We start from the raw sequence: 26601 nt of genomic DNA, 5'->3' as shown, positions 1-26601 counted from the left end.
ATCATTCCAAAAGTCTCTCTTGTTTTCCAGAGCCAGAGACTGTAAGTCTAATCACAGGTCCTTCCAAATTCTCTTTGCTTCCAGTATTCCTTTAAGGCTCTGGACAAGTCTGAGGCAGCTTGCTGATAAAGCTTAGCAGCTCTTATAGAATGTGGCTCCTACTTGGGGTGGGGTTGGGGGTGGGGAAGCTTTTGTTTATGCTAATGAGGGAGCCGAGAAACCGCAATAGCTGAAACAGGTGAGCAATTTCTTTGCTGAATCAGGTAATAGTTTTTCAATACTGAGAGATTATTTTCTCGGCTTCTGCACGCGGTTTGCAGTGCTGGCAGCCACAGGCTCACACACTTTTACGTTTAATCCGTGTTTTGCCGAAGCAATTTTTTATCGAGGGTATCGTGGTTGAAAGCTGCTTTAATGGGTGTGATTGTAATTTAAAACTTCTCTTAATACAAAGAAACAGAGGTAACAGTCACTTTGTGCATGGAGAGACAAAACGGTTCATCTGATTTCCTTAAAGAAAGTGGCACTTTTCACAGGGGGAAAAAGGAAAGGCTAGCTTTGCACACAGACATTCTTTCCAGGTGATACTGACAATCTCCAGATACCGAGAAATCCTTCTTTTCCTTTTCTTCCAGGGATTTTCTGGAAATGCGAACGCAGACAGCGTTGTATATTATAGACTTCAGCCTTCAATCAAAGCCAGGTTTCTACGCTTCATCCCTCTAGAATGGAACCCTAAGGGCAGAATTGGGATGCGCATCGAGGTGTTCGGATGTGCATACCGTAAGTGTTTTGTTTACCCAACACATTGAAATAGATATCAAAGGAGAAGCCTGAAAAGCCAAACTGTGCACTGATGTCAACTTTGTAGGTATGAAGAAAGACATCAGACAGGAAGGACTTCAGTGGAAGGCCGTTCTTGTGACCACATGTGCTAATATTTATCGGAGCGGTCAACTTTTACATTTTAATTTAGGGATGTAGCATGTGTGCTTTCTCTTCCTTCAATGTGTGTGTGTGTGTGTGTACATTACAAAGCTATTATTGCTAGTCTGATTATTTGAATATTAAACCTCCCCCAGTGGGTTATTCTTGAAGATTCATGTTGGCACTTGGTACTTGGCTTCAAGAAAAGAGACAAAACTAGGCAGTGGTGGCACACACCTTTAATCCCAGTACTTGGGAGGCAGAAACAGGTGGATTTCTATGAGTTCAAGGCTAGCCTGGTCTACAGAAAGAGTTCCAGGACAGCCGGAAATACACAGAGAAACCCTGTCTCAAACAGAAAAGAGACCTCAGTCCATTTAGTATGTATGACCAGCCAGCTTGTATGAAAGATGAGTATTTTTCTCTGTAGCCTAAAAATAATATCCCAAGGAATTCATTTTTAAATGTGCCATGCCCTCAGCATAAATTAAAACAGACAGGGAAGACCTCTGCCAGAATATAAAATGTCTTTGAAATATCTTCCCATTAAAAAAGAAGAAAGAAAAGGCAGAAACCACAGATTTCACTTAGGCTCCCCATAATGAGGCATTGTATTACACATTTTTATTTGTTTGCTTGTTTGTTTGTTTCTGTAGGGAAGGGACCCTAGAGTTGTTGATAGTCCACTCAAGCCACACTCTCCTTTGAGGGGTGTATTAGTTTGGGTTCTCTAGAGTCACAGAACGTATGGATAGTCTTTATATAGTTAGGGAATTTGTCAATGACTTACAGTCTATAGTCCAACTCCGCAACAATGATCAGCAGCAGCTGTGGATGGAAGTCCAAGGATCTAGCAGTTTCTCAGTCCCACGGGGCAAGCAGGCAAGGAAGAGTGAGAGAGAGTCTTCCTTCTTCCACTGTCCTTATATATCTCCAGCAGAGGGTGTGGCCTGGATTAAAGGTGTGTGCATCCATGCCTTTAATCCCAAATGATCTTGAACTCGGAGATCTCCTTGTCTTAGCCACTATGCTTCAAGGTCTCCATGCCAAGATCCAGGTCAGAAACTTATATCTCTGAGCCTCCAAATTAGGATCATAGGTGAGCCTTCCAATTCTAGACTGTAGTTCATTCCAGATATAGTCAAGTTGACAACCAGGAATAGCCACTACAAGGGGCTCTGTTATTCTAGAGCAATAAGTTGGTTAATATAATCTATAGCAATTAGGCAAACAAGCTGGAGTTGGAGAGATTCAGGTGTTGGCCCAATGTCTTACAGTTAACACTTGGGAAACTCCAGGACCAAACTCAGGACTGTTCAATTTTATTACATCATTACCACTCTAGTAAAAGTTTATTTACTTTATTTATTTATCTATTTCCCATGTCACATGTATTCTTTCACCTCAGGATATCATCCTGGCTAGGTTCTGCTTCCTTTTACTAACAAAAAAGAAAAACAAATGTCATAAAGAAGTCAGAGGAGTTGAAGTTTTTTTTTTTTTTTAATTCGATATATTCTTTTCTTTTCTTTTTTTTTAAATTTTATTCGATATATTTTTATTTACATTTCAAATGATTTCCCCTTATCTGTTAAAGATTCTTTTTTATTAGTTTAGCTGTGTGTCTCTGTGTGGGCATGTGCATATACACACAGTTCCCCTTGGACATCAGAAGAGGGAGTCAGAGTCCCTGAAGCGTGAGTTATAGTTAGCTGTAAATGGACGAATGTGGGTTCTGAGGATAGACATAGGCTTCTCTGGAGGAGCAGTTTATTTTCTTGTTAGGTCAGTCAACCTTCCAGACCATTGAGGAAGTTTTAAAAACTCTGACTGGCAAAGATAGCATATTGTATAGACTGTTTGGAGCTCTTGTCTTATTTTAATGATGTACCTGCTACCCAATGCCATCATCAATATCATCAATCAACAATTTTTTTGTCCCCTTTAGGCTTCTAGTACAATTGTAATGATGTTTGATGAAACAGTAATTTAATTAGCAACAGCACCAATACCAATATTAATAGTATTAATATACCTAATTCTAAAACCAGATAAACTTGACTGAGTGCTTACTGTATGCACTGGGGTATTTTGTGTGTATGTGCAACATGTGTATGTGTTTCTCTGCATGCTTATGTATATGTGGTTGCATGTGTCCATGTGTGTGGAGGCCAGAGGTTGGTATCAGGGCTCTTCTTCTATCATTTTTTTCTTTGTTTCTTTCTGTCTGTCTGTCTGTCTGTCTGTCTCTCTCACTCACTCACTCTCTCTCTCTTTCTCAATCTCTCTCTCCCTCCCTCTCTTCCTCTCTCCCTCCCTCCCTCCGTCCCTCCCTTCCTCCCTCCGTCCCTCCCTTCCTTCCTTCTTTCCTTCCTGCCTCTCGCTCTCTCTCTTTCATTCAAACTTTCACTGAACCTAGAGTTCACTGACTCCAGTAGACTGTCTTTGTGGGAGCCCGTAGGGATGCTTCCATGGCTACAGTTCTAATGCTGGGGCTACAGGCATGTACCACTAGGAACCTGAACTGAGGTAACCAGTTCCAGAGTGCTTCTTATAGATATTGTACAAAGACATGTATGATGTCTCAAAGGAACTCAGGAAGCTCTTCCATTTTCCTTTTTCACAAAAGAGAACTAAGGCTTGGCTTGGTTGACTTTCGCAGGCTACATAGACAGGAAGTGGCAGAGCTGGGCTTGCAGCCAAGTCTCCTGGAGCCCAGGACTTCAGCTCCTGCATCCTCAGCTGCTGGATCAGAGAGATGAGTTCCAGGGTAGCTTTCTTCTCACTATCCGCCCAGCTGGACCACTGGCTTTCTTGGCTTCTGTGGTGCTGCTTAGCTGCTTTGGGTGTGCTAGTTTCTCACTGCGTGATTTTTCAGACCTGGAAAGTAAATCACCTTCTAAAATCTAGCGTACAGTAATCGAGTTCCAGAATCCAGAACTTGGACAAAGAGATGCATTTCTAACATGTTGTTGTTGTTGCTGCTGCTTCTGCTGCTGCTGTTGTTGATTGGGGGATTGAATCTAGCACATGCTATGCACTAGACAGGTGCTCTTCTGTGAGTCTGTATCCCCAGGCTGTCTTTTGATCCTGGAGGTTAGCCAAGATCATACAAGCATGGCGGACAATGGAGGGAAAGAAAAGCAGACTGCTTTGTATTGACAATTGCCATCTCTATGGAACACTCAGTCTGTAAAATATTTATCACAGCAGAGTAAGCGCTGACATTGCTTGTGGATACACTGTGATATCTTTGAAGCCTTTGAAAGGCTTGTGGATCACCTTTTCAACACAGTCTAATCTAATGCTTACTTTTCGGAGGGTAAACTGAGTCTTGAGGAAATGAAGTAATCTAGCTACTTTCAATACTTGGCACCTTTTGAAGTTTTACTGTAAATACCATGCTTTTTTGCTGAAACCAAATTATTATTTATAATGCCTACAGGGTAGTGCCTCCTGAGGCACTCTGAGTTCTCTCTGATGCCACATGACTGAGGATGACCTAAGTGACTCCCCAGTGTCTGAGACCTATAACTCTTTGGAACACTCTTTCTCTCTTTCTCTCTTTCTCTCTTTCTCTCTTTCTCTCTCTCTCTCTCTCTCTCTCTCTCTCTCTCTCTCTCTCTCTCTCTCTTTCTTTCTTTCTTTCTTTCTTTCTTTCTTTCTTTCTTTCTTTCTTTCTTTCTTTTTGTGAGTATGTTGACTGTTTCGAGGGTAAGCACTTCCCTCTCTGCTAATCAGTCTCCTTTTCTCACTGACCCATGACTAAAGTACTAGTATATTTTAAACTCAAAAAACATAAAGTGCTATGAGAGGAGCTGATGTAAAATGACAGATGTGTAGTTTTAAATTATTAAAAGATTCAAAGTAATAAGTTTAATGGAAAGATAGTTTCAGAAGTGAGCTAGAAACCAACTTAAAAGTCGCTTGGATGTAAGTGACTCTGAGGAATGGGCTGCATATATTGACTTTAATTCCTTGCCTGAATGATCCTCACAATCATATTCTCCAACTATTTATGTCATCATACTTGCATGAGTATTAATTGATTACACATGGTTCCATAAAGCAAAAACATTTTGAACAGCTATTATGAGCCAAAGAACATTATTTGTAGGCATTTTCTCATTTCGTTTGAATACCACAGAGGAATAGGTACAGGGATCTCACTATTTTATTCAGGAATAGAAGGAGACAAGCAGAATTTCCTACCTAATGATCCATAGTCCTGCTTTCAGTCACTGAGCATAGACCTAGCTGCAACCATTGGCTTTTCTTACTCATCAGTGAAAGGGCTAAGCACTCAGTGCTATGATTTGTTTGTAACTGTTTAGAGTGGTGTAGACAACATCAGGCTGAATTTGTTCTGGACATTAGAGGGCATTCTTCTACAACATCTTTAAATAGGAAACAATGGTGTTTGGGGTGAGGACAAGGTCTTCCTCCTGGATCACAGTCATGAGAGAGCCATCTATGCTCAGTGAAATAAGCTTCTTCTGATTGCTTCTTCCTATATGTACCCACCTAACATAGTTAGGGGAGGCTTTGTCTGTGCCATTCATTCCAGAGCAATGGCCATCAAAGTGCCTTACATCTGACATAGAAGAAAGGGAACCATAAAAATATCAGAAACATTGTCCAAGATCAGACAACACACATTAGACCTAAGATCTAAAATGAATGACATCACTTCCCAAAGTTAGTGCTCTTCACAAATACTTGGTTCCATATCAATTCACAAATGAGTATGTACTGACATTTTCTAGGAAATAATTATACTATATATTGTATACTATATATTATATATTGTATTAAGTATACTATATATGAAGTATGAAGTATACTATATATACTATACAGTTAATATACTATATATTATATAACATATATTATATAGAAAATTCTAAGACAGCTTATATTTGATTAAATAAGTTAGGCAGTGCAATGTTGAAATACATTGTACTCCACAAATGCGAAGTAATGTAGCTTGGGAGGTTCTATAGCATATAAATGCAAGGAACAAAGATTGAGGTTAATAAAAGAAGTTGATAATAGTACATTTTGAAATTAAGTTGTATTTTCTCACAGGAAGCTTGGAGGAGATTCCAGATAAAAAATATTATTCTACTGAGTCAGATGCAGGAAAGAGGGTTGATGGATCATGGAATAATTTATTGCATTCCATAAAAAAATAAGTGATTCCAGTTAGTCAAATAAATTAAAGGGTGTAGATGGATCATGGAATAATTAGCTTTAATTCACAACTTGATACAACCTGGAAGCATCTGGGAAAAGAGTTCCAGTGAAGATATTGTCCATATTGAGTTGGTAGACATGTCTAAGGGGAGATTGTTCTAATTATGTCAGTTGATATGGGAGGTTCCAGCCCCTTGTGGGAGGCATCATTCCTTAGGCTAGAGGATCAGTTTGCATTTGTCAGTGGTGGCTCAGACTAAAATGAAGGTTACAAGTTAAATGTGTAGATGGAAGCAGAATCTGAGACTTTTGGTGCCATCTGTGCGAGACAGTTGGTGTGCCAGACTGGAACAGCAATCCATGGAGAGGGAGAAGGTCAGCATCCAGAGTCCCCTGAAGATACTGAAGCATCAGAGTTTGATCACTGTGTGAGAGGACACTGAATCAATGTATCTGGAAAACCGAGAAGGTGGTATCATCTACTAGGACCGGGCACTGGAGAACGAATAGTCTATTGAAGAGAACAGAGGGGTAATTAATCCTGTTGTCGACTCATTGAGTTGACGTGCCTATGAAATACAAAGCCAACTCCAAACCTTTAGGTTGACCATATAGAACTGAAACATTTATCAATTTATTTCTTAGTAAATCTTAAAGTGTTCTCCAGTGTCACTGCTAATAAAATAATGAAGCACTAAGTTTTAACAACTGTGTGCATCTTGAAAAAAGGAAATGCTTCTCTACAAATAGAGCAGGCCATCCATGTACTTGATCAATTTATTTATTTCTATAATCAATATATTTTGTCACTTAAATGCAGCTATGCACATGCATGTATGCATGCATGCATGCATGCGTGTGTGTGTGTGTGTGTGTGTGTGTGTATGTGTGTGTGTGTGTTTATGTGTGTGTACAATGGTGCACATGTGCAGGTCAAATAAAAACTCTCAGGAGCCAGTTCTTTCTTTCTTCCACATAGGTCCTAAGTTTCAGGTTGTCAGGCTTAGCAGCAAGCACCTTTACCCAGAGAGCCCTATTTTTCATTTTTTTTAACCATCTTCTTCACATTGTGTCTAATACATGTGCCTACTAAAGTTATAGACTCAAGCTGTCCTGTGATCATTTCAGGGAAAATGGCTATTGTGAGACCCACATGGACTTTTTTTATTGCCCTCTGCCCCAACAAGTTAGAGCAACACCTGATTATGAAGAGATGCCAGGTGCGTGGAAAAGCCGTGTCAAAGAGTCTGCTCCACTTTACTGTCAGCAAACCCGAAGCTGTCTCCTGAGTAATGAGAGAAGCAGAAGCTAAGTTTTATGGCATCAAAGGGAAAGTATAAATTTTAGATAATGTTGGCCCCTGCAGTTGTGAGCACATTTATAGATCCAGAGAAGAGATGGATGGAAAGACATGAGCAATGGAAGACAGGAAGGAAAATAGAATTAAGCCTTTGATGATTAGATGAGGGGATACTACGTGTTCCAAAGGCAAGCGCAGGGGTGTAAATAAAACCAGGGGTCAGAAAATTGCTGGGTGAATGTGAATGTATCGGGTATGCCCTTAAGGAGTGGAAATGAGACCACAGGAGGTGGTGTTGATAATTCTGACTGATTTGCTTCAGCAATTGTCCTTAGTCTGCACTTAACATTCCTTGCCTGCAGTCTTGAGTAAGGATCCTTATTTTGTAGCCCATGGACTTTTCTTATTGCTCATCTACAGAGTAAGAATATCCAACTACATAGCTAAACTAAACTAATTTCTGTTGCTGCAACATGCCATAATTTCATGGTTTTTCTAGCCCTAGGGTCTTTGCATGATGCCTATAGCAATTGCTGCCTACTCTGCTTTCCTTCTTCTACCTAGATAATTACCTTCCCTCGGGGAGTAATAGGTGCTCTCTACGTCCCAGTTTCAGAACTAGGGATGTTTTCAACTGTCACAAAGCAGACTTTCTCCTCCACAGTGTGTCCTCATTGTCCTGGTGCACAACAGGTTCCTCTTTCTGTCATCAATCTTCTGGGTAGACAGCAGAATGAATGGAGGCATTTTGGTGTGCTTCTGGTAGGCTTTCCCGTCATCCAAGCAGCACGTCCAACCTCTAAGAGTGAGGGCTGGGGCACAGGGAGAGTTGAGTAAGAAGACTTGATGAGAAGAAATACAGAAAAGTACTGAACTATGGTGTTTAATGGCTTAAATATTGACTATGTGAGAGAAAATTATAGGTTTTATTCATTGAAGAGAACATAAGTCAATCATTATGGAGTTCATGCTAACTAAAAAAAAAATTAAAAAAGAAATGCACATTTAATAATGCCCCAAACACTGAAAACTGGAATTATACACTGTGAGCTAGCTTCTGTTGTTCTAATAGACATGAAATCATCTAAGAAAGGGGAAAGGGTTGCTCTGGCACATTTGGGAATCTGGTTCAAAATCTATTAGCTTGTTGATTTAGGGCCTGGGATAAAGCAGTACTTTATTGAACCAGCATGTGGTAAAGCTGTTCATTTCGTAGTTGGGGCATGAATAGAAGAGAGAAAAGAGACAGAGGGTCCACAGTGCCTTTTGAAGCCTGCTGAAAGACTGGCTATTAGACTGTATTTCTTAATGTTTTCACCATTTTCCTACTGTATTAGGAGCAAGGGGCAAGCCTTGATGACAAAGACCTTCAGAGGACACTTAAAATCCAGAGTATAATGTCATCAGTAGATTTCAGCTTCCCAAGGTGAAAATAATACTTGTTTTAGTCACTGTTCTATTGCTGTGCAGAGACACCATGACCAAGGCAACTCTTATAAGAGTATTGATTTAATTGTGGGCTTGCTTACAGTTCCAGGGGGTTAGTTAGTCCATTTTCATCACAGCAGGGGCATGGTCGGAACACAGCAGCACCAAGGGCACTGGAACTGTAGCTGAGAACTGCATCTTGTTCCTCAAGCAGAGAGAGCACTGGGCTTAATGTAGGCTTCTGAAAGCTCAAAGCCCACCCTCTGTGACTCATTTCCTCCCAAAGGCACACCTTCCAATCCTTCTCAAATCATGTCATGCACTGGACTAAACCTTCAAATCTGTAGGCCTATGGGGAACATTTTTACTCAGACTACCATAATGCTCAAAGAAAGCAAGGTAGTAAATTTTCTGCTTTAAGAATTCTATCTCTTCTATCATGCATCTTGCTAGGACAGAAAATTAAGAGCAATTCATTTATGAAAAAAGAAAGGTCTAATTGAATCAAATGCGTTAAGCAAGTTTCTCATGACTGCTGAAAGTTTGACCAGGTAACAGACACAGCTCCTTATCTAACTGTTCAACCAGAAGACACAGCTGAAGGATCCCATTTTGTGTCAAATTTAAAAGGAAGCTAGCTTCTAGTGATCCCAACTTCAAGTGGACAAATTCTCTCATCTTTTATAAAGCTTATATAAAGCTTTTATATAGTTCTAATATTTTTACTTGGCAAGTAATGTTCTATCGATGCTGCCACACAGTTAGCTTTACACTACCAGAAGAAAGAAGAAAACTATGAAAATCTTTGGAAGTGTGTGCAAAGTGTTCAGAGGTAATTGAGAAGACTCCTACCATCTCAGAACAGAAGCATTTAGCAACAACAGAAGTATCTATACAACTTCAAAACATATCAAGTATATGTAAATGAAGGAGGTTCTTAGAGATGTTTATTTTTTAAGATTTATTTTTATTTTTGAAAGTTATGTGTGTGTTTCATTGTGTTTCAATGTTCATGTGCAGTATACAGTGTCCTTGGAGGCCAGAAGAGGGAGTTGGATCCTTTGGAGCTGGAGTTATAGGTGGTTGTGAGCTGTTAGGTGTGGATGTCGGAACCAAATTTGGAACTTCAGCAAGAGGGCAAAAAACTTTTAACTGTCATGTCATCTCTATAGCTCATGCTTTTATAGTAGAAAAACTATATTTTCTCCCTCCCTCCCTTCCTCCCTCCCTCCCTCCCTCCCTTCCTCCCTCCCCTCTCTCTCTCTCTGTGTGTGTGTGTGTGTGTGTGTGTGTGTGTGTGTGAGAGAGAGAGAGAGAGAGAGAGAGAGAGAGAGAGAGAGAGAGAGAGCATGTGGTTCCCATAGTCTGAATTCAGGTCATCCGGTCATCGGGTCATCAGGTCATCAGGTCATCAGGTTTGGCAGGAATCCCTTTACCTACTATCTCACTGGTACCTTGATAATTTTTGACATCCCTATTAGTCACAACTGAGAAACATTAAGGTACCAATTTCTTATTTTGAAAGTTAATAAAAGTTATGTTTCTTCCTTCTATAATCTCTAGAATATTCTATAATATTCAAATACAACAGAGAATGTTTCCTTTTTCCTTTTAACTAGGAAATAATATGAAAAATATGATACTATTGAAAATATGCCCATCTGGCAACCTTGGATAAATGAATGGATTACAGTAATTAAACATGTTTGAAAAAAATAAATGACTTCAGTTTTGGTATGTTGAGTCAGAACAGTTTTTATTGGGTTAACTTCGTGTCCATAACAAGTAAACATACTAGATAGATGTTTTTTATAAACTGCCTTAGAACTCTGAAATTCATTTCAAAGCAGGTAGAAACTTGAAAGCATTTGGATTCTATAAAGCCAAGAAGCACATTGCAGGAGATTCATATTCAACTGGCAATTTTCTAAGGACAAGCGGAAAGTTTATCAGCCATTGCAGACTTAGGAGATAGAGGCCAGAGTTCCAGGTCTCCAGAGAGGCTATAAATTGAGAATGGAATAGCCAAAAGAAGGTTATCAATGGAGAGCTCCAGCTCACCCCTGCTTCCAGTCTTTGGCTGATTTTTGAACACCATGTACCTAAGATGAGATACCCAGGAGACAGCAGGAGATGCAGAGGATACAGTTCTAGAGACTCACAGCATCCATGCAGTGTTAGGAAGGCCACTCTTGCAGTTCAAGTCCTGCCAGTTAGAGGAACCGTTAAACATATTGAGATTTGAACTGGAAGACCATGGTGACACTGACTTACATGGAGAAGCACTTGCCATACTTGAGGATAGATGGTTAACTCCTAGGAGTAAGAACAAAACCAAAATATAGAAACCCACAGGCAAGTCATCCCATGGTCATGACAACCTGCATGAAATGGTACTTCTTATGGGCTATTTCCATTTTCATCCTCAATGCCAACTCTTCAGTCTTCTCCATTTCCCAATGGCCTCATTCACTAGCTTTCATTTCCTTGCCTGACTGCCATTCAGATACATGTATAGCTTATATATCTTAACAGCAGAGATGTACTTCATTACTGATGTAATTTAAATGTATCTAGTCCAATCCTTCCTGTAACTCTGCTTTCATATGCCGTTTATAATTTGAAGGTACGCCTGGGCTCAGTAAGTAGATTTGCGTCTTTCACTTGACGGACTTTTTGAGGGCAGGATGTGATCACTGTTGAAACAGTGGCTTCCATGGTGTCATGTACCATGTGGCATAATCTATATGAAATAAAAATTGATAAATAGAAGAATGAAAGGTATTTTTTATATAGTTTCCAGAGAGATGCTTCTGTAGTTAAGAGCATGGACAGCTCCTTCAGAAGGTCCAAGTTCTCTTTCCTGCATCCATATCAGGAGGCACACAGTTGCCTGTTAACTCAGTTCCAAGGCATCTGGTACCTTCTCTGGCCATTGACAACACTGCACTCATGTGCATAAACCTAACACAGATGCATTCACATAATTAAGAATAAATCTTTAAATATATTTTCATATAAACTAAATAACGAGATAGGGCACAAAAGCAAATTCATTACCTTCACAATGTAACAGTTGATTAAAGGAGAGAGACATCATTGAGGTGAATAACTGATTGTAGATATTCTTATAAAAATAATATGACTGTCATCCATGTTGGGACACTGTGGTACTTCCATTTGATCTCCAGAGAACCTTTGATAATATGAAACATGATATTTAATCTCTTCATCTTCCATGTAAGGAAAAAAATATTTAGCTGACTTTGGAAACATCATGGAAGTTACTAATAAAGCCAGAGACTGAAATACAACTTGTATCTTCCGACAACCTACTAAAATGGTCTTGCCAGAGCACATGCTACTGGTTTCATCTACCCAGAAAGTTAGTTGCGATGGATATCTAAGTATAGAAGGCATGTTCAGCACCTTAACCTGTCGCTGACTTTACCTCCATCTATTTAGAGTCATGGCAGAAGAGTCACTGTGCTTTGTGGTTCAGTGTAGAGCTCGCTTCTATTTTTCCTTCCATTTTACGGTCCTCATTTGAGATGTTTTAGAAGTAGGAGTCCCTTAAATCATCCTTGGTTCCTTTATGCTTCTATGCAAAAATAGTATAACCCATTTCCTGTTGATTTCTTGAGTGCTTGGTCTCCAACCTGATTCAGTAATGCAGGTCTCAAGTGCCTATCCATCACCCTGCTGCTTAAATATCTCACTATATAATAGTTTAACGGTGACTCCATTTGATTTATATTTCTTAGTTTAGTAATTCATGGGTAATAATTCTCACATAAAGAAACAGTATGATTGCTGTTAAAAGCTGACTTCACTTTTAACCAAGAAGCACTTGGCCTATAGCCCCTTTCTCCAGCTCATAGAAGGTCTTGTATTAATTTTATTCTTTGATCTTTAAAGATAAAGCTCTTTTAGTGTGTGCCTGTGTGTGTGTGTGTGTATCTGAGTATATGCACAGCTGATTATAGATGCCCCTGAAGGCCAAAGATGGCTGTCAGATCCCCCTAGATCTATAGCTAGTTGTGAGAAAACTGACAAAGTTTCAGTTTCAGAACAAGGTCTTCTTGCAGGAAGTCTTAACTGCTGAGCTGTCTCTCCAGCCGCTAAAGATAAAAATTCTTATTCAATTTATATTTTGGAGGGTAATTTTACCCTAAATGAACAGAAGACTTCATTATCTTTTTCAAGAAGAATCCTTTCATGACCTTTAAATAAAATTAATTTTCTCTTATTGGAGGAATGATTTTCCAGTTTGTGCATTTTCTACTACCATCTTTCTCTTTTAAGTTTTTAGTCATCTGTCCTCATCAATAATGCTATGATTCTCAGTGTAACTCACAGAATCAATTTATCTCGAAGTATCTTTCAGGGAAAAATCTTTCCTACCTCTGCAACTTTCTTCAAGAACCAATTGTAGTATAAATAAATAAAATGTATTCATTTTCCCCAGTACAATTCAGTAGGCAATGAGGTTATTTGATTTTGGAAAATAGGCCTCAGTATCCTACGTGTTCTTCTTGTCAAATCTTCTCGATGCTGTCACCTATGTCAGCCTCATGGCGGGAGACTGTGTTCTTGGATCTCAAAGTTAGGAGTCCACAGATTCCTAACCAATGTCAGCCTGGAAGAGCTCAAGATGTCGAGTGTTTATGGAATACCCAAGAAAAAAATTATTTAGTTTGTTTATTTAAAAAAATTAAAAACTACTTAGTGTGTTTCTCTGTGTGTGTACTGTGGTATGCTCATGGACAATGGTCAATTTGCAGGAGTCATTTCTTTCCAAGTGGGTCCTGGGGATTAAATGTGGGTCATTTACATTTGAAGAATCTTTATCTACTGAGCCATCTTGTTGGTCCAGTTTGTTTTGTGACTGGTCTAAAGAGCTCAATATAAAATGTCACCCTCTTAGATTTTTTTTTTGTCTGTTGTTGTTGTTAGTAATCCACTTGGGGTCAGGGGAGAAAATTACTTTCAAATGTGGCAGTCCTTTAAGATAAGAATGCTCAAATTTTTGGAGTGGGACAGGATGCAGGGTTAGGTAAGGAGAGTCAGCCATAGGAGAATACCTCAAAATGATAAGAGGCTTTCCCCAGGAAGTATATACAGGTAGAGACAGTGTCTGCTGCTCAGGCAGGTGAAGCATTTCTGCTGCTCAGCTGACAACCTCCACAGAGGATGTTGTAGATTGGCTGTCTTGCGCATCTTAGACAGCACTGGGGATATTGCCCTGATCCAGAAGCAAAGCTCTGAACAAAAGCATGAATAATTGCATCTCAGGGATGTGTGTCTTCTCATAGGCAGTACGGTTTTTGAAAAATATAAAGGAGTGTGCTTTGTTTTCATGCAATGCTTCATCTACCTCTGTGCTCGCAGAGAGCTCTCCATAAATATGTGCTGAAGGAAGGCAGGTTGGGTGCCCATTTCAGGAGCATTCCCTTCCCACACAGCTCCGGTGAAAGACATTTGTATATTTTCTATTGGAAAGCTTTCCATTCCGTGGAACATTACATTTCTATATCATATAAATAAAATAGATCATATACTGAGTCACAAGGAGAACTGGTCTCTGGGCCTACAGTCCTTCTGAGTCTCTTCTTTCCTCAATTCTTGCATTAAATTAAATTAAGCAGATTTGAGCTGGCAGTATTCACTGAGGAGGATTCAGGTCACCAACAGCTGCTGTGGTAAATCAGCTTGAGCAGAAGCTGACAGAGAAAGTGTCACAGAACCCAGAGCAGGCTCTAATCACTCTCTCTGCATAACCTGGCAATGCTACTGATAACTGAAGAGCATCCCTGTATATGTGTGTGTGTGTGTGTGTGTGTGTGTGTGCTTTGCATGCATGTGTATGTGCATGTGTGTGCCCATGTATGGCATATGCATGTGTCTATGTGAATATGGTATGTGTGTATGTATGTGCATGTATGTTCATGTCTGCATGCATGTGTATATGCTTATGTATAGGTGAATATGTGTGTGTGAATGTGTGAGTGTGTGTGCTTTCCAGAAATTCATTATGTTTTAAAGAATCAGAAATCCACCCAAGTATTTAATTATTTTGAGCACCTCTTTTCCTGCTCAATATCCTAATAATAAATAATAGGCTAGTGTTAGCAGCAATGAGCACTCATTGATTACTTGTTACTCTGTGGATAAACACTCATACAGCAAACCTGTGGAGAATATGCTGTTAACGCTCATTTCATGCATGAAGAAGCAAGACAAAGAGGTTAAGTAATTTGCTGTGAGACAGAAAACAACCACCCCCACTATTATTGTTTGAATATGAGATGTCCCCAGACTTGTATCTGAGTATATGTCCCAATGCCACTGGCAATATCTACACAGCACAGTGGCAATTTTAGGAGATGCATCCTGGCTGGCCAAAGTCTGCTACAAGGTCCAGGCCTTTGAAGGTTTTATATGGGCTGATGTTTTGCCTGTTCTCTCTGTTTTCTGGTCCCCCATAATATGAGGGGTTCCGCTTCAAACTTCAGTGTCAAAGATACACCCATCCCTGACATGCTAGAGACCTCTGAAAACAAGAGCCCAAATGAATCTCTCCTCTCATATTTTATATATGTCAAGTATTTTTTCCATAAGAACACAAATCTTAGCCTATAAAACCCAAATATAAAATTATTATGGAACCTTGTCAAGCAAAGATGCTGTGAAGATGCAATTCCTGGGTATTACCTTTTTTTTTTTTTTTTTTTTTTTTTTTTTTTTTTTTTTTTTTAAGGATACCCTGTGAAATCACAGAAGTTTCTTTTATGAGAGGGAGCAGATAGGTTAGAGAAGAAGGTTCCAGATCTATCATTTGTTTTCACGTCTTCATTAGAGTTTCTGTTGCAACAAAACAGTGACCAAAAGCAACTTGGAGAGGACTGCGTTGGCTTCATGTATACTTCCATGTTGCTATCCATCATTGAAGGCGTTAGGGCAGGCACCTAAGGCAGGAACTGGAGACAGAACCGGAAGCATGACCATGAAGGAACCTTGCTTCTGGCTTGTACTCTGTGACTGGCTTCACCTGTTTTCTCATGTGCCTCAGGACCACCTGCCATGAGGTGTATAAATATACAGACTAAGAAAGAACTACTTACTAACTAACTAAGTACTGGGCACTCCCATATCAATCATATCAATCACTAATTAAGAAAATACCCCACAGGGTGGCCTACAGTCAGTTTGATGGAGGAATTTTTGCACCTGTGGTTTTCTCTGCCCAGAAGACTCTAACTTGTTTCAAGTTGACAAAAACAAAAAGTCAACAAACAAACAAACAACAAAGAAACCCTGGAAACCTAATCAGGGTGTTTTATTTATCATTCTACAGCACTTTATGCTGATAGTTCAGTACTATATTTCACTGTCAGATGTTTGCATAAATAACTTTGTAAATGTAATAATAAAAAGGTGAATGGTTGTCAGTGAGTGTAACATTTCATTAATATGAAAATGTCAGGGATCAAACTGAATTTCATCTTGATATTATTGCATGTGGGCTACTCCATTGCTCTCCGCCCTTTCCATCCTTCTGAAAAGCATTGCTTATATGCATGCTAAATGTGTGAGGGGATTGTCACCAATATGCTCATTTCCCTATTTCTACACCCTCCCCCCCCACCTTGGAGGCACCTCATTTGAAGGTACTTCACCTCCTCCTCCAGAGCATTATTGTCATAGTAGGTTCTCAATAATCTTTGATTTTGATTTTGTGATAGCAACTGCAAACATAATTGGGAGAATATATAGTCTTTTTGAAATTAAATGCCTCAAGAGTTGTCTAGTCCATGAAGAGAAGATACAGGGTTTGAAACTGTAGAGAGAGGCCACGTTGTTGACAAGAACTTGCTCGACTCAGATTTCTAGGTCTGACACCTAAGTAAGCCCTTTTCTGAGTTTCCTGGCCAGTTGTCCCTGTTTTCTCCATTAGCTACTCTCTGTAATGGTTTTATGGATGTATTTGTTCACCTTCTCTGGGTCTAAGCTCCAAATGGACATACTGATCTTCAACATTTTCTTCCCAGCCTATAGCAATGCAATAATCTCAGACACGGTAGACTGAGTATGCTTATAGTAAATGACTTCATCGGTGCACATATCCATATACTTGTTATGTCAAAAGTAGGTAAAGGTCAGGGAGAATGTCAAGTGACTTCAGTTGAAGGACAAAACATTGCCCGTTGCTTTAGGCATCCATTATCTAAGATTTCTTTTCTTTCTTCCTCCACCCCACCCACCCCGTTACCTTGTTTTGCTGATGGAAGTATTCCAGGCCCCAAAGCTTGAGGTGCCATGGAAGATGGATACAACCATTATAATGTAATAATAATAGTGAAAAAGAGAGAGGAAAAGAAATAGTAGGCTAAAGTAACATGGATGGTTTTTATGGGGGAAAAAATCTCTTGGTGGCTAATTCCAAAAATAGTCTTTATCTAAAATAAAATCATTACTCTGATAGTTGCCTCTAAGCAATACATTAAGTCAGAGATAACTGCATTGCTCCAAATGTGTCAGCATTTAAAGTCTATCTGGCTGAAATTTTTCTTAATTTATTGCCATCTAGTAATGGTAGAAAACATCATTTGTGTTTGACAAAGAGTTACGTTTAAGCCACGCACATTCATTCAACTATATAACAAGGAATGATTGTTCAGCTAACATTATTCTTTCTAAGGAATGTGATGTTTATTCATGTGTACTTGGTGAATGAATTCTTTATAAGCATATTAGCAAGATGAAAAAAAAAAAAAGAAACAATCAGACCCCTGAGTCTTTAGCTTCATAGAATAATGGGAAAATATAGGGGTTTGGTGGGGGTGATTAACAGTTTCTGGGGTGCAGTTATTAGTCTGAATCAAATACAGAGTTGGGAATAGAAGTAACTATAATAATGTCATCAATGAAATATGTTGAATAAGCTATGTCATGTTGTCGACTGAAAGAAGTCAGCTGACACATTGAAAGAAAATGTGCCTTATTTGATTGGGTTTCTCTTCAGTTATATCACTGTACTCTCAAGGATAACTGCTTTAGAATATCTTTGACTGGTGAAACAGAAAATACAGCAAGGATTCCTGAATATTATAGGTTTCATTTGTGTCTTTTGGGGGAACAACTGATTTTGACAGATGTACTATTATGTTACTAGTGTAACATGACACATTTTAAAGATGAACTGAATACAAGGGAGCTTGACAATGAGTAGGTAAGACACTGTCATAAAGCTGAAAAACAGGTTGATGTCAACGTATGACATAAATGCAGTAGTATAAGCCCTACAATACCATTAGGCTGGTGCCTTTCAAATGATGCCTTTGAGAAGGCAGAAAATAGCCTTGTCCTTAAATACTATCACTTGGCCATGGAAATAATATAATAGGACAGAGCATAAGGCCCATTTAATATATGCTTAAAGTGGTATTATATATACATTCATGTATGGATGTATGGATGCTGTCTTTGATAGATACATCACATGTCTGGAAGAATTTTGAGATATTCAAACCACTTTTTGCCTAGAGCCTCCCCTCCCCTGCAAATTAATTTTACCAGTCCAAGACCATTATTAAACTATTGATGATTTTAAATATATATTATAAAATGATTCTATATGTTCATTGTAATCATTTTCTGATTTTTTTCTTTTGTAGAGTAAGGCTAGACTTTAGTAACTTAAGAAAATTTTAGGCCTGCATGTAAAGAGTGTTTCAAAATCTTGAGTTTCGTGAGTAGTTAAAAAGATTCAAATAGAATTGAATCAATTTGGGGTTTTGATGTTATGAGATATTTGTTGGCCTTACATCACACAGACACACAGACACACACACACACACACACACACACACACACACTACAATAGTCACCAGTTTTCAGTGTAAACCATATCTATCTGTACAATGATGACATTCACTGTTTGTCTCTAGGGTCGGTCGTGATTGATCTTGATGGAAAAAGTTCCCTCCTCTACAGATTTGATCAAAACTCCTTGAGTCCAATAAGAGACATCATATCTTTGAAATTTAAAACCATGGAGAGCGATGGGATCCTGCTGCACAGGGCGGGGCCTGCTGGAGATCATATCACATTGGAGTTAAGACGAGGAAAGCTCTTCTTACTTATTGATTCAGGTAAAGTCACGTGCTGAGGCTCTTGGAAAGTCCCATCTTTGCTTTTCACTTATGTAACTTGATGTTTCCATAGCCCGCTTCCTTTAACATTTAAAGTACCTTATTTCCCCACTGAAGGACTTGCATGTATGTCCAGGGCTCATAGGATTCATGTCTGCAAACTACACAAACCCCACTTTGACTGCGCTCCCCATAACGCTGATGGAGCTCTGCAGTTATTTCCTGGCATCGTAAAGAATGGGATGGGTCATTGAAAAATATTACAGCAGTAAAAATAATGAGCTTGTAGCAAAGATAAAATTTACATAGAAAATGAGCTTGCAATGGGTAATAATAATAGAAAGAATTAACAGTGGAGGAAATTACAGCAAGGTTGAGAGATCATTATAATCAAGCTGGAGGTAAGTCCACATTAGTGTTCAGGTCGGCACGCATAGGAGAAGGTTACAAATGACTGTCAGCGATACTGATCCATCAGAGGGGAGCTCCCCACCCCTTTGAACTGGATCACAGGGCTGTTATGTATTTATTTCTTCTAGGTGAAGCTAGACTGACTTCTAGTTCCACCACTGATCAACCTCACACTCGGCAGCCCTATTGGATGATCAACATTGGCATTCTGTGCTCATCCAGAGACTGGGCAAGCAGGTCAACTTTACAGTGGACGAGCACAGGCGTCACTTCCATGCCCAAGGAGAATTCAATTACCTGGATCTTGATTATGAGGTGTGGTGGTTACATTTCAATTAATACAGATTTGATGATGTATGTATAGTTTAATTTCCCAGCCCTCCCCCCCCCCAAAAGCTATAAAAGCACACCTTCAGAATAAATTCCCAGGCTGATGAGGCCTTCCCATGGAGGTCTAACTCACTTTCACACTGAACTCGAGGCTCATCATTTATTGTATATTTATATGTAGCATTATAGCACACAAGCATCACTCACCTGACATGTATAGTCACCGTACCTCATGTGTAGATCATGTTTTCAATGATGAGCTTTCATTGCTGCAGGCAAATCTGGAATGCATGATCTGACTTCCTTGTGTTCTACTCCTGAGGAATGCAGATCTATGGTAGAATACAACAGAAAACAGATTAATTCGTTAATGTCCGATTTAAATATGCAAATAGCAATGTGTGCTAGGAACATATACAAAATAAACTATTATAATTAGGTACCTTATTAAATAGTCCAAGTTCTACTGTGAATAGAAAAGTGCATTTTTCTTCATTAAGCAATAAATAGCAAAACCAGGTGTGATTAGCGACTTGGAAGAATAATTAAACTGTCACCCAAATGAAGACTGAATGCACATAAATTTGTTTTTAAAAGTTGGTATCTTAATTTTTTTCTATGTGTGGTGTTGTAAAGTTATCTACAAGATGACTATTGCTGTAATTGCTAATCATAATTATTTAAGCAGGTTATCATAAAAATCACTAAACAATATTATTGATGCCATCTTTCTTTCTAAGATCAGCTTTGGAGGGATCTCAGCACCTGCAAAATCAGTGTCCTTGCCATATAAACATTTTCATGGATGTATAGAAAACCTCTTTTATAATGGAGTGGATGTCATTGGCTTGGCCAAGCAACACAGCCCTCAGATCATCACTACGGTAAGAACCTCCAACTGAAGGGATGAGTAAGGTGTATCTTTTCCAAATAAAATTGCTCCATTTAAGAGTCTTGTTTAATATGTTTTAGAATTGGCTCTTATTTAAAATTCCTCTTTGGTTGACAGCAAACATATAGGAGATTAATTCTATTTGGTGGAGTTATAATTCACAAAACAGAAGTATTTTCCATATACTTATTTTCATTAGTTAATTAATTTGTGTTTTGAGGCAGGGATTCACTGTGTAGCCCCAGCTATTCTGGAATTCACTCTGTAGACCAGGCTGGCTTCATAATCACAGAGGTTCACCTGCCTCTGCCTCTCAAGTGCTGGGGTTAAAGACATGCACCACCACCACCTGGCCATGTATTTACTTTTATATGAAGTAAATGTATGATAGATTTTCTGGTTAGAAACACACACACACACACACACACACACACGCACACACACGCACACACACGCACACACACACACCCCTACCTCTTCACCAGAAAGGGAACTCATGACAGACCAAAGTAATATTTGTACCAGAGTCTAACTTGGTTAACTGATGAGTTTCTAATGGGGTCATGAATAGGAATATGGGAAGCACCAGGTTACTTACACAAGTGAGGCTGACTCAAAAGCAGCTGCAACACAGAAGAGGCCACCCTAACACAGGAGATGAGTCACAAGGCTGCAATTCTAGAGTTCTCTCCGCACAGGTTGACTGATTAGACTCCTCCCTAGCAGCTGTTTATGACATCTATAATGCCAGGGCTATCTAAGACCTGTGGTGACTTTTTCGTTTGTTGTTTACTTCTTGAATCATGAGCCTTAGATGGAATCTCTTAGCTGGAATGTTTTAATGTGGAGAAAACTGTGCTACATAAATTAAAAAATAGTATGAAAAATATTTTAAAATTCTATTATGATATGATTTTAATTTTGTTGTGACTGTTTCAGTTTTGTGGAGATATTATTACTCTCAGTAGATTATCTATCTATCTATCTATCTATCTATCTATCTATCTATCTATCTATCTATCTATCTAGTTTCTTTAAGAAGTTATTGCTTGACCAGCTCATTGGATGAGCACAGAGCCTCAAGAATTAGGTAGTTTTCTGGTGTGTTGGCAAGACACAAGAAACTTTTGCATTTATCACGGCCATTCATCACAAATAACTTATAGGCTGGTACATCGTAGCTTCCAAGCAGTCTAATTAGCAGTGTTGTCTAGACTCCGTTATACCCCAAGTCTATGGAAATATGGCAACATGGAGCTCTAACTGTTGTTGGTCACGGCTCAATCAGGGAAGCAATAGCAGAGCGGGGTATAATTAGGACTTAGCAGAGGAACCAGGGAGTGAAAGCCTGGCAGGAGAAGGTCTCTAACTGAAGCTGCAGCATGAATGGACCAAGTAGAGCTGGCAGAGCATTTGTGGCTTATGCAGGCAGCTTTCTGGGTGTTCTACAGGAGCTGTTGCCTCTGGATACCTTCTGTCCCTAGTAAATCCATGATACACATCTGGGCTGGACATCAGCTTGGCTTGTTGCTGCCCAGCAGGACCAGCAGGACCAGCAGGACCATAAAGAGGTGGTACAGAATCGGAGGGATTAGGATGTGGGGCAAACCATGCGTGTGTTTGAGGTCTGTGTGTGTGTATGCATGGGTTGTTGTTGTTGTTGTTTTGCTTATTTTGAATATATGTGGATGTGTGCAAGTAGAGTCTGGAGGCTGCTGTTTGGAATCATTTCCAGCTCATTCATTTAGGCTGTTTTTATTGATCAAACTCAGAGCTTGCCTGTTTGCTGCTAGCCAGCTTGCACTGGGGACCTCCCTGTCACTGAGTCCTCTCAGGTTGGAATTACTGGTGGCTTTCCTACCCATCTAGCATCTATGTCAGATTCTGACATCCAAACTCCAGTCCTCAAGTTTGTATAGCAAGCCTTTTGACCATTGGGCATCTACCAAGTCCCAAGCCTGGCTTTTTGGCATGGGTTCTGGAGGATGCGACTTCAGTCTTTCTGCTAGCAATCAAGCAGTGTGTGTCACTGAAGGCTTCTGCTCATCCTCCACTGTCTGTGATTCCCAACACCCTTGGGGCAAAGTGGCTGATGTTTTATTGTCAAATATCATTCTGGGTTTTGAAGGAACTTTTAGCTAGAAGCAAAAATTGAAATTCTGGGAAACATGGTTTCCAATTTGACTATTCTGATAATAAAATGCAGATTTAAATAGATTTTCATTAATTTCTTTCATTGCTCAAAATTCAAAATATGCAAATTGAATCTCATGTTGTGCAGAAAATCCCAAAGAACGTCACAAGAATATTTATTATAGGAATGATTTTATCCCAAATTCTCTGTGAATTCATTCTCTTTGTATGTTTCTAACACACAGTACAATTTTAATTTCATAACTTTTTAAATTAAAGGGAGATAACTTAAAGGAAAACATAGACAGATATGTATAGTTTGTCCTAAATGATGTTTGTCTACAGCACTTGTGCCAAGAACCCCTATTGCTCTTGGACAAGAGGATATGCTGTTTGTAAGGCAGAACGGGGCAGCTATCCAAATAAAGTGTTGATTGTAGGATTGAACTTAAACCCATAACTGTTCCCATCTCCGTAGGGTTTAATAGTCTTAACATTCCCTTTGCTCTGTATGTTTACATGTTAGCAGTTAGCATTTGTGTTCTCAAACTTCTAACCTTTCATACACATAAAATGTAATGGTTGTATAAAATAAAAGTTCAGTGTTTATTCTTCTCAATAAAGTTGATTTCATTGCAAGTCCAACTAAGGTTGAAGAATGGTGAGAAAGCCTGGGAACACCCTTCAAGGAATTTTAAGATAGATGACAAAGATCCAAACCTCCATAGTAACAGCCAATGTTACTTCATGGTAACAGCCAATTGTTTTCAGGCTAGAATGACATTATATTGCTAACCAGACTTTATGAGCATTTAAACTTGATTCTATATGGAGGAGGGTACTGAGCTGAGTGCCTTTTCTTGTCCTCTGTCCTCAGGGAAATGCCTCATTTTCTTGTTCACAACCACAGTCTATGCCTCTGACTTTTCTGAGCACCAGGAGTTATTTGGTCCTCCCAGCATCTTCCAAAGAGGAAGCCATTTCAGCCAGTTTTCAATTCCGAACCTGGAATAAGGCGGGACTTCTGCTCTTCAGTGAACTCCAGCTGGGGTCAGGTGGCCTCCTCCTCTTGCTCAGTGATGGGAAACTTAAACTGAATCTTCACCAGCCAGGAAAGTCACCCAGTGACATCACAGCAGGTAATAAATGTCTCCCTGCAGGCAAAGCATATGGATTTGAAAGATTTCATTATCTCTCTGTCCCTTCTCTATAAATTTTATGCATAGCCAAAAATTAATATTTGTTTAATAAATGGATACTTGAGTTAATAAGATTATCAGTACCTTTCCTTGGAGGAACTTGATTCCAATTTTCTTCTAAATGTGATTCCAGTATTCAAAGTTCCTATTAGCATAGTTGATAATGATGAGGGAGCAGAAATTTCCATCTACGACCCTTTTGCCAACTCAGACAAGTCATAAACCTAGCAGGAGAAAATGGGCTTTGGGGGGAGCAGTGAATGGCCCCCCAAACCGGCCAATAAGTTAACTGGATGTCTTTCAGAGAAAAATTGGACTGTTAAACAGCTATTTTCCAACTTCGTGTGGAACATGATGAAGGCCACACAGCCACCTATATCTATCTATATCCTTTTATACTAATATGCAAATGTACCTTGCAATGGTTGAATATATTTTTAGAGAGGTTTGTACAAAAGTTGCTGTTTGGGTGCCAATTGACATTCTCTGTATTCGTTTATAATACAGTGTCCATTTGTCAATTAGAGGTAATATGATTAAGGTGGCTTTGTGTCATGAAAATTAATGTTCAATCTAGGTCAGAGCTGTGGGTAAGGGATATTTTTGTCTCTTCATTAAAATTATATAGCTCGCAACAAGGAATCTCCATCATATTTTTTCATATATAGAATAGCATCCACTGCTGGCAGGTAGAGGTCACATTGGAGTAAATTGCTACATTAATTTAATAAATGATCTTTAACAACAATTTATAGATGCTATTGTACTACTCCTCTATATTAACTATGACCAACATTTATAGAATATGATTGGGGAAGGAAAAAAAATGAGAAAAGTTAAAATAGAGTTTGAAGCTAATAGGAAGAACAAGTATACAAATTGGTGCTACCGTGCTACTTAGCTAGGTTTTTATTGCTGTGATAAAACACCATGACCGTAGGGAATTAAGAGTGGAGAAGGTTTACTACACATACACTTCCTTTTCACACTGCATCATCAGAGGAACTCAGGGCCAGAATCTGGAGGTTGAGATACAGAGGCCATAGAGGAGTGCTGCTTACTGGCTTTCTCCCCATGTCTTGCTCAGTCTGCTGCCTGCAAGTATCCAGGACCACTAACCAAGAGGTAATACCACCCATAGTGGGCTTGGCCTTCCCACATCAATTGTCAATCAAGAAAATGTACCACAGACTATCCACAGGCCAATTTGGTAGGGGCAGTTTTTCAATTGAGGTTCCCACTTCCAAAATAACTCTGGCTTGTGTCAAGTTGACATGAAGCCAGCCAACCAGCACATGGACCTAATGTTTGTATGTTTTTATTGCTACTCATGTTTCTGTATCACTGCAGTTTAAGTTAGGGTCCTAGAAAGTCAGCATTAATAATAATTTTTTAGAGGTACTATGCTGTGACTTTTTAGGTAATGTTCAATGTGGTAGGTTTGTAGTCTGCACAAAAAAGACATAAATTAATCAGTGTCATATTGAATAATTAAGAGACTCCTAAAACAAGAGTCTTAAAATGTAAGCTTGTCATTAGTGTGTAGCGTATTGTGATGTATGTGATATCCTCCGAAGTAGTTATGGCCATAGCCTAATTTTCAATATCTAAAAGAAAGTGCTTCGGTACAGCATTACTGTAGCGAGCCGCGTGAAGCTAACTCACTCCCAACCTTTTTACAGGAATATATAGTTAATAAATTACTAGGTATTGCACTGTAAAGAATACCCTACATGATTTTAAAAGTCTCTAAATGTGTGTTTGAATACAGACACGGCATAATCCATTATGTTATCATGTGACTTTATATGATTATTTTCATAGCTTATAATAAGGAACCTAACGCTAAGTGTCAGCGTACCAAAATATATTACACTGAAAATAGCAAATGTTGGCCTAGCAACTCTCTCCACTCTCATTTTTCCAGTGTCTTTCAAAAATTATATATTTAATAATTATGGAAGTTTAAGCCATCCTTATGTAATGAAAAGATTTAGTATCACATAATACAAATCACACAGTTATATATGGCTTTATTTAAAGTCATTACAATTCAGCAATTGATTTGATTGTCAAACATTATCAAGTGAATCCCAAGTGGGTTTATTATATACATATTAATTTTTATAATTTTCAATAAAGCAAATAGACTTTTCATTTACAAATAAATGTGCCTGGTCAGTTTCTTTTCCCATAGGAAATGACCTATTTGTGAAAACTTGTGGTATTATATTATACTAAATCTTTTCATTATATAAGGATGGCTTAAATATTCATAGTTATTATACATAGAAAATAGCAATCTTAAGGGTTTGAGATTTTCAAAATATTTTTACCTTTTATAGTGAAAAATTCCAAATTATATGGAGAAAGAACTGAATTATGCAAATATTTGAATTATCAGGCTAAGTTTGTAATGGAATGTGCCAGTGACAAATTGTCATTTGGAATTTGAAAATATTATGTGAACCTAAGCCATCCTTGAAATATTAATGATAGGATATTAGCCTAAATCATGAAACATTTTACTAGTGCTTTGAAATTCCTCATGACACAAGATATTTTCAGCCCTTGTTATTGTTAGAGATGTCAAATCAAAGCTTATCCAGATGACATCAAGGACCTAATGTA

At 38.8% G+C, this 26601-nt stretch overlaps 1 protein-coding gene across 1 annotated transcript in view; it reads left to right on the top strand.

The window, feature by feature from the left end:
- Cntnap4 (contactin associated protein family member 4) overlaps window positions 1-26601 on the top strand; it is a 295010-nt gene that overhangs the window by 156510 nt on the left and 111899 nt on the right. The window contains 7 exon segments of the mRNA XM_052166567.1: window positions 636-783; window positions 18802-19005; window positions 19545-19576; window positions 19578-19598; window positions 19600-19731; window positions 20487-20630; window positions 23649-23910. Coding sequence (XP_052022527.1) covers window positions 636-783; window positions 18802-19005; window positions 19545-19576; window positions 19578-19598; window positions 19600-19731; window positions 20487-20630; window positions 23649-23910 — 943 coding nt within the window.

The sequence above is a fragment of the Apodemus sylvaticus genome, chromosome 21 (assembly GCF_947179515.1).
Source record: "Apodemus sylvaticus chromosome 21, mApoSyl1.1, whole genome shotgun sequence".
Classification (NCBI taxonomy): Eukaryota; Metazoa; Chordata; class Mammalia; order Rodentia; family Muridae; genus Apodemus; species Apodemus sylvaticus.
This window is presented reverse-complemented; position numbering and strand designations above follow the sequence as displayed.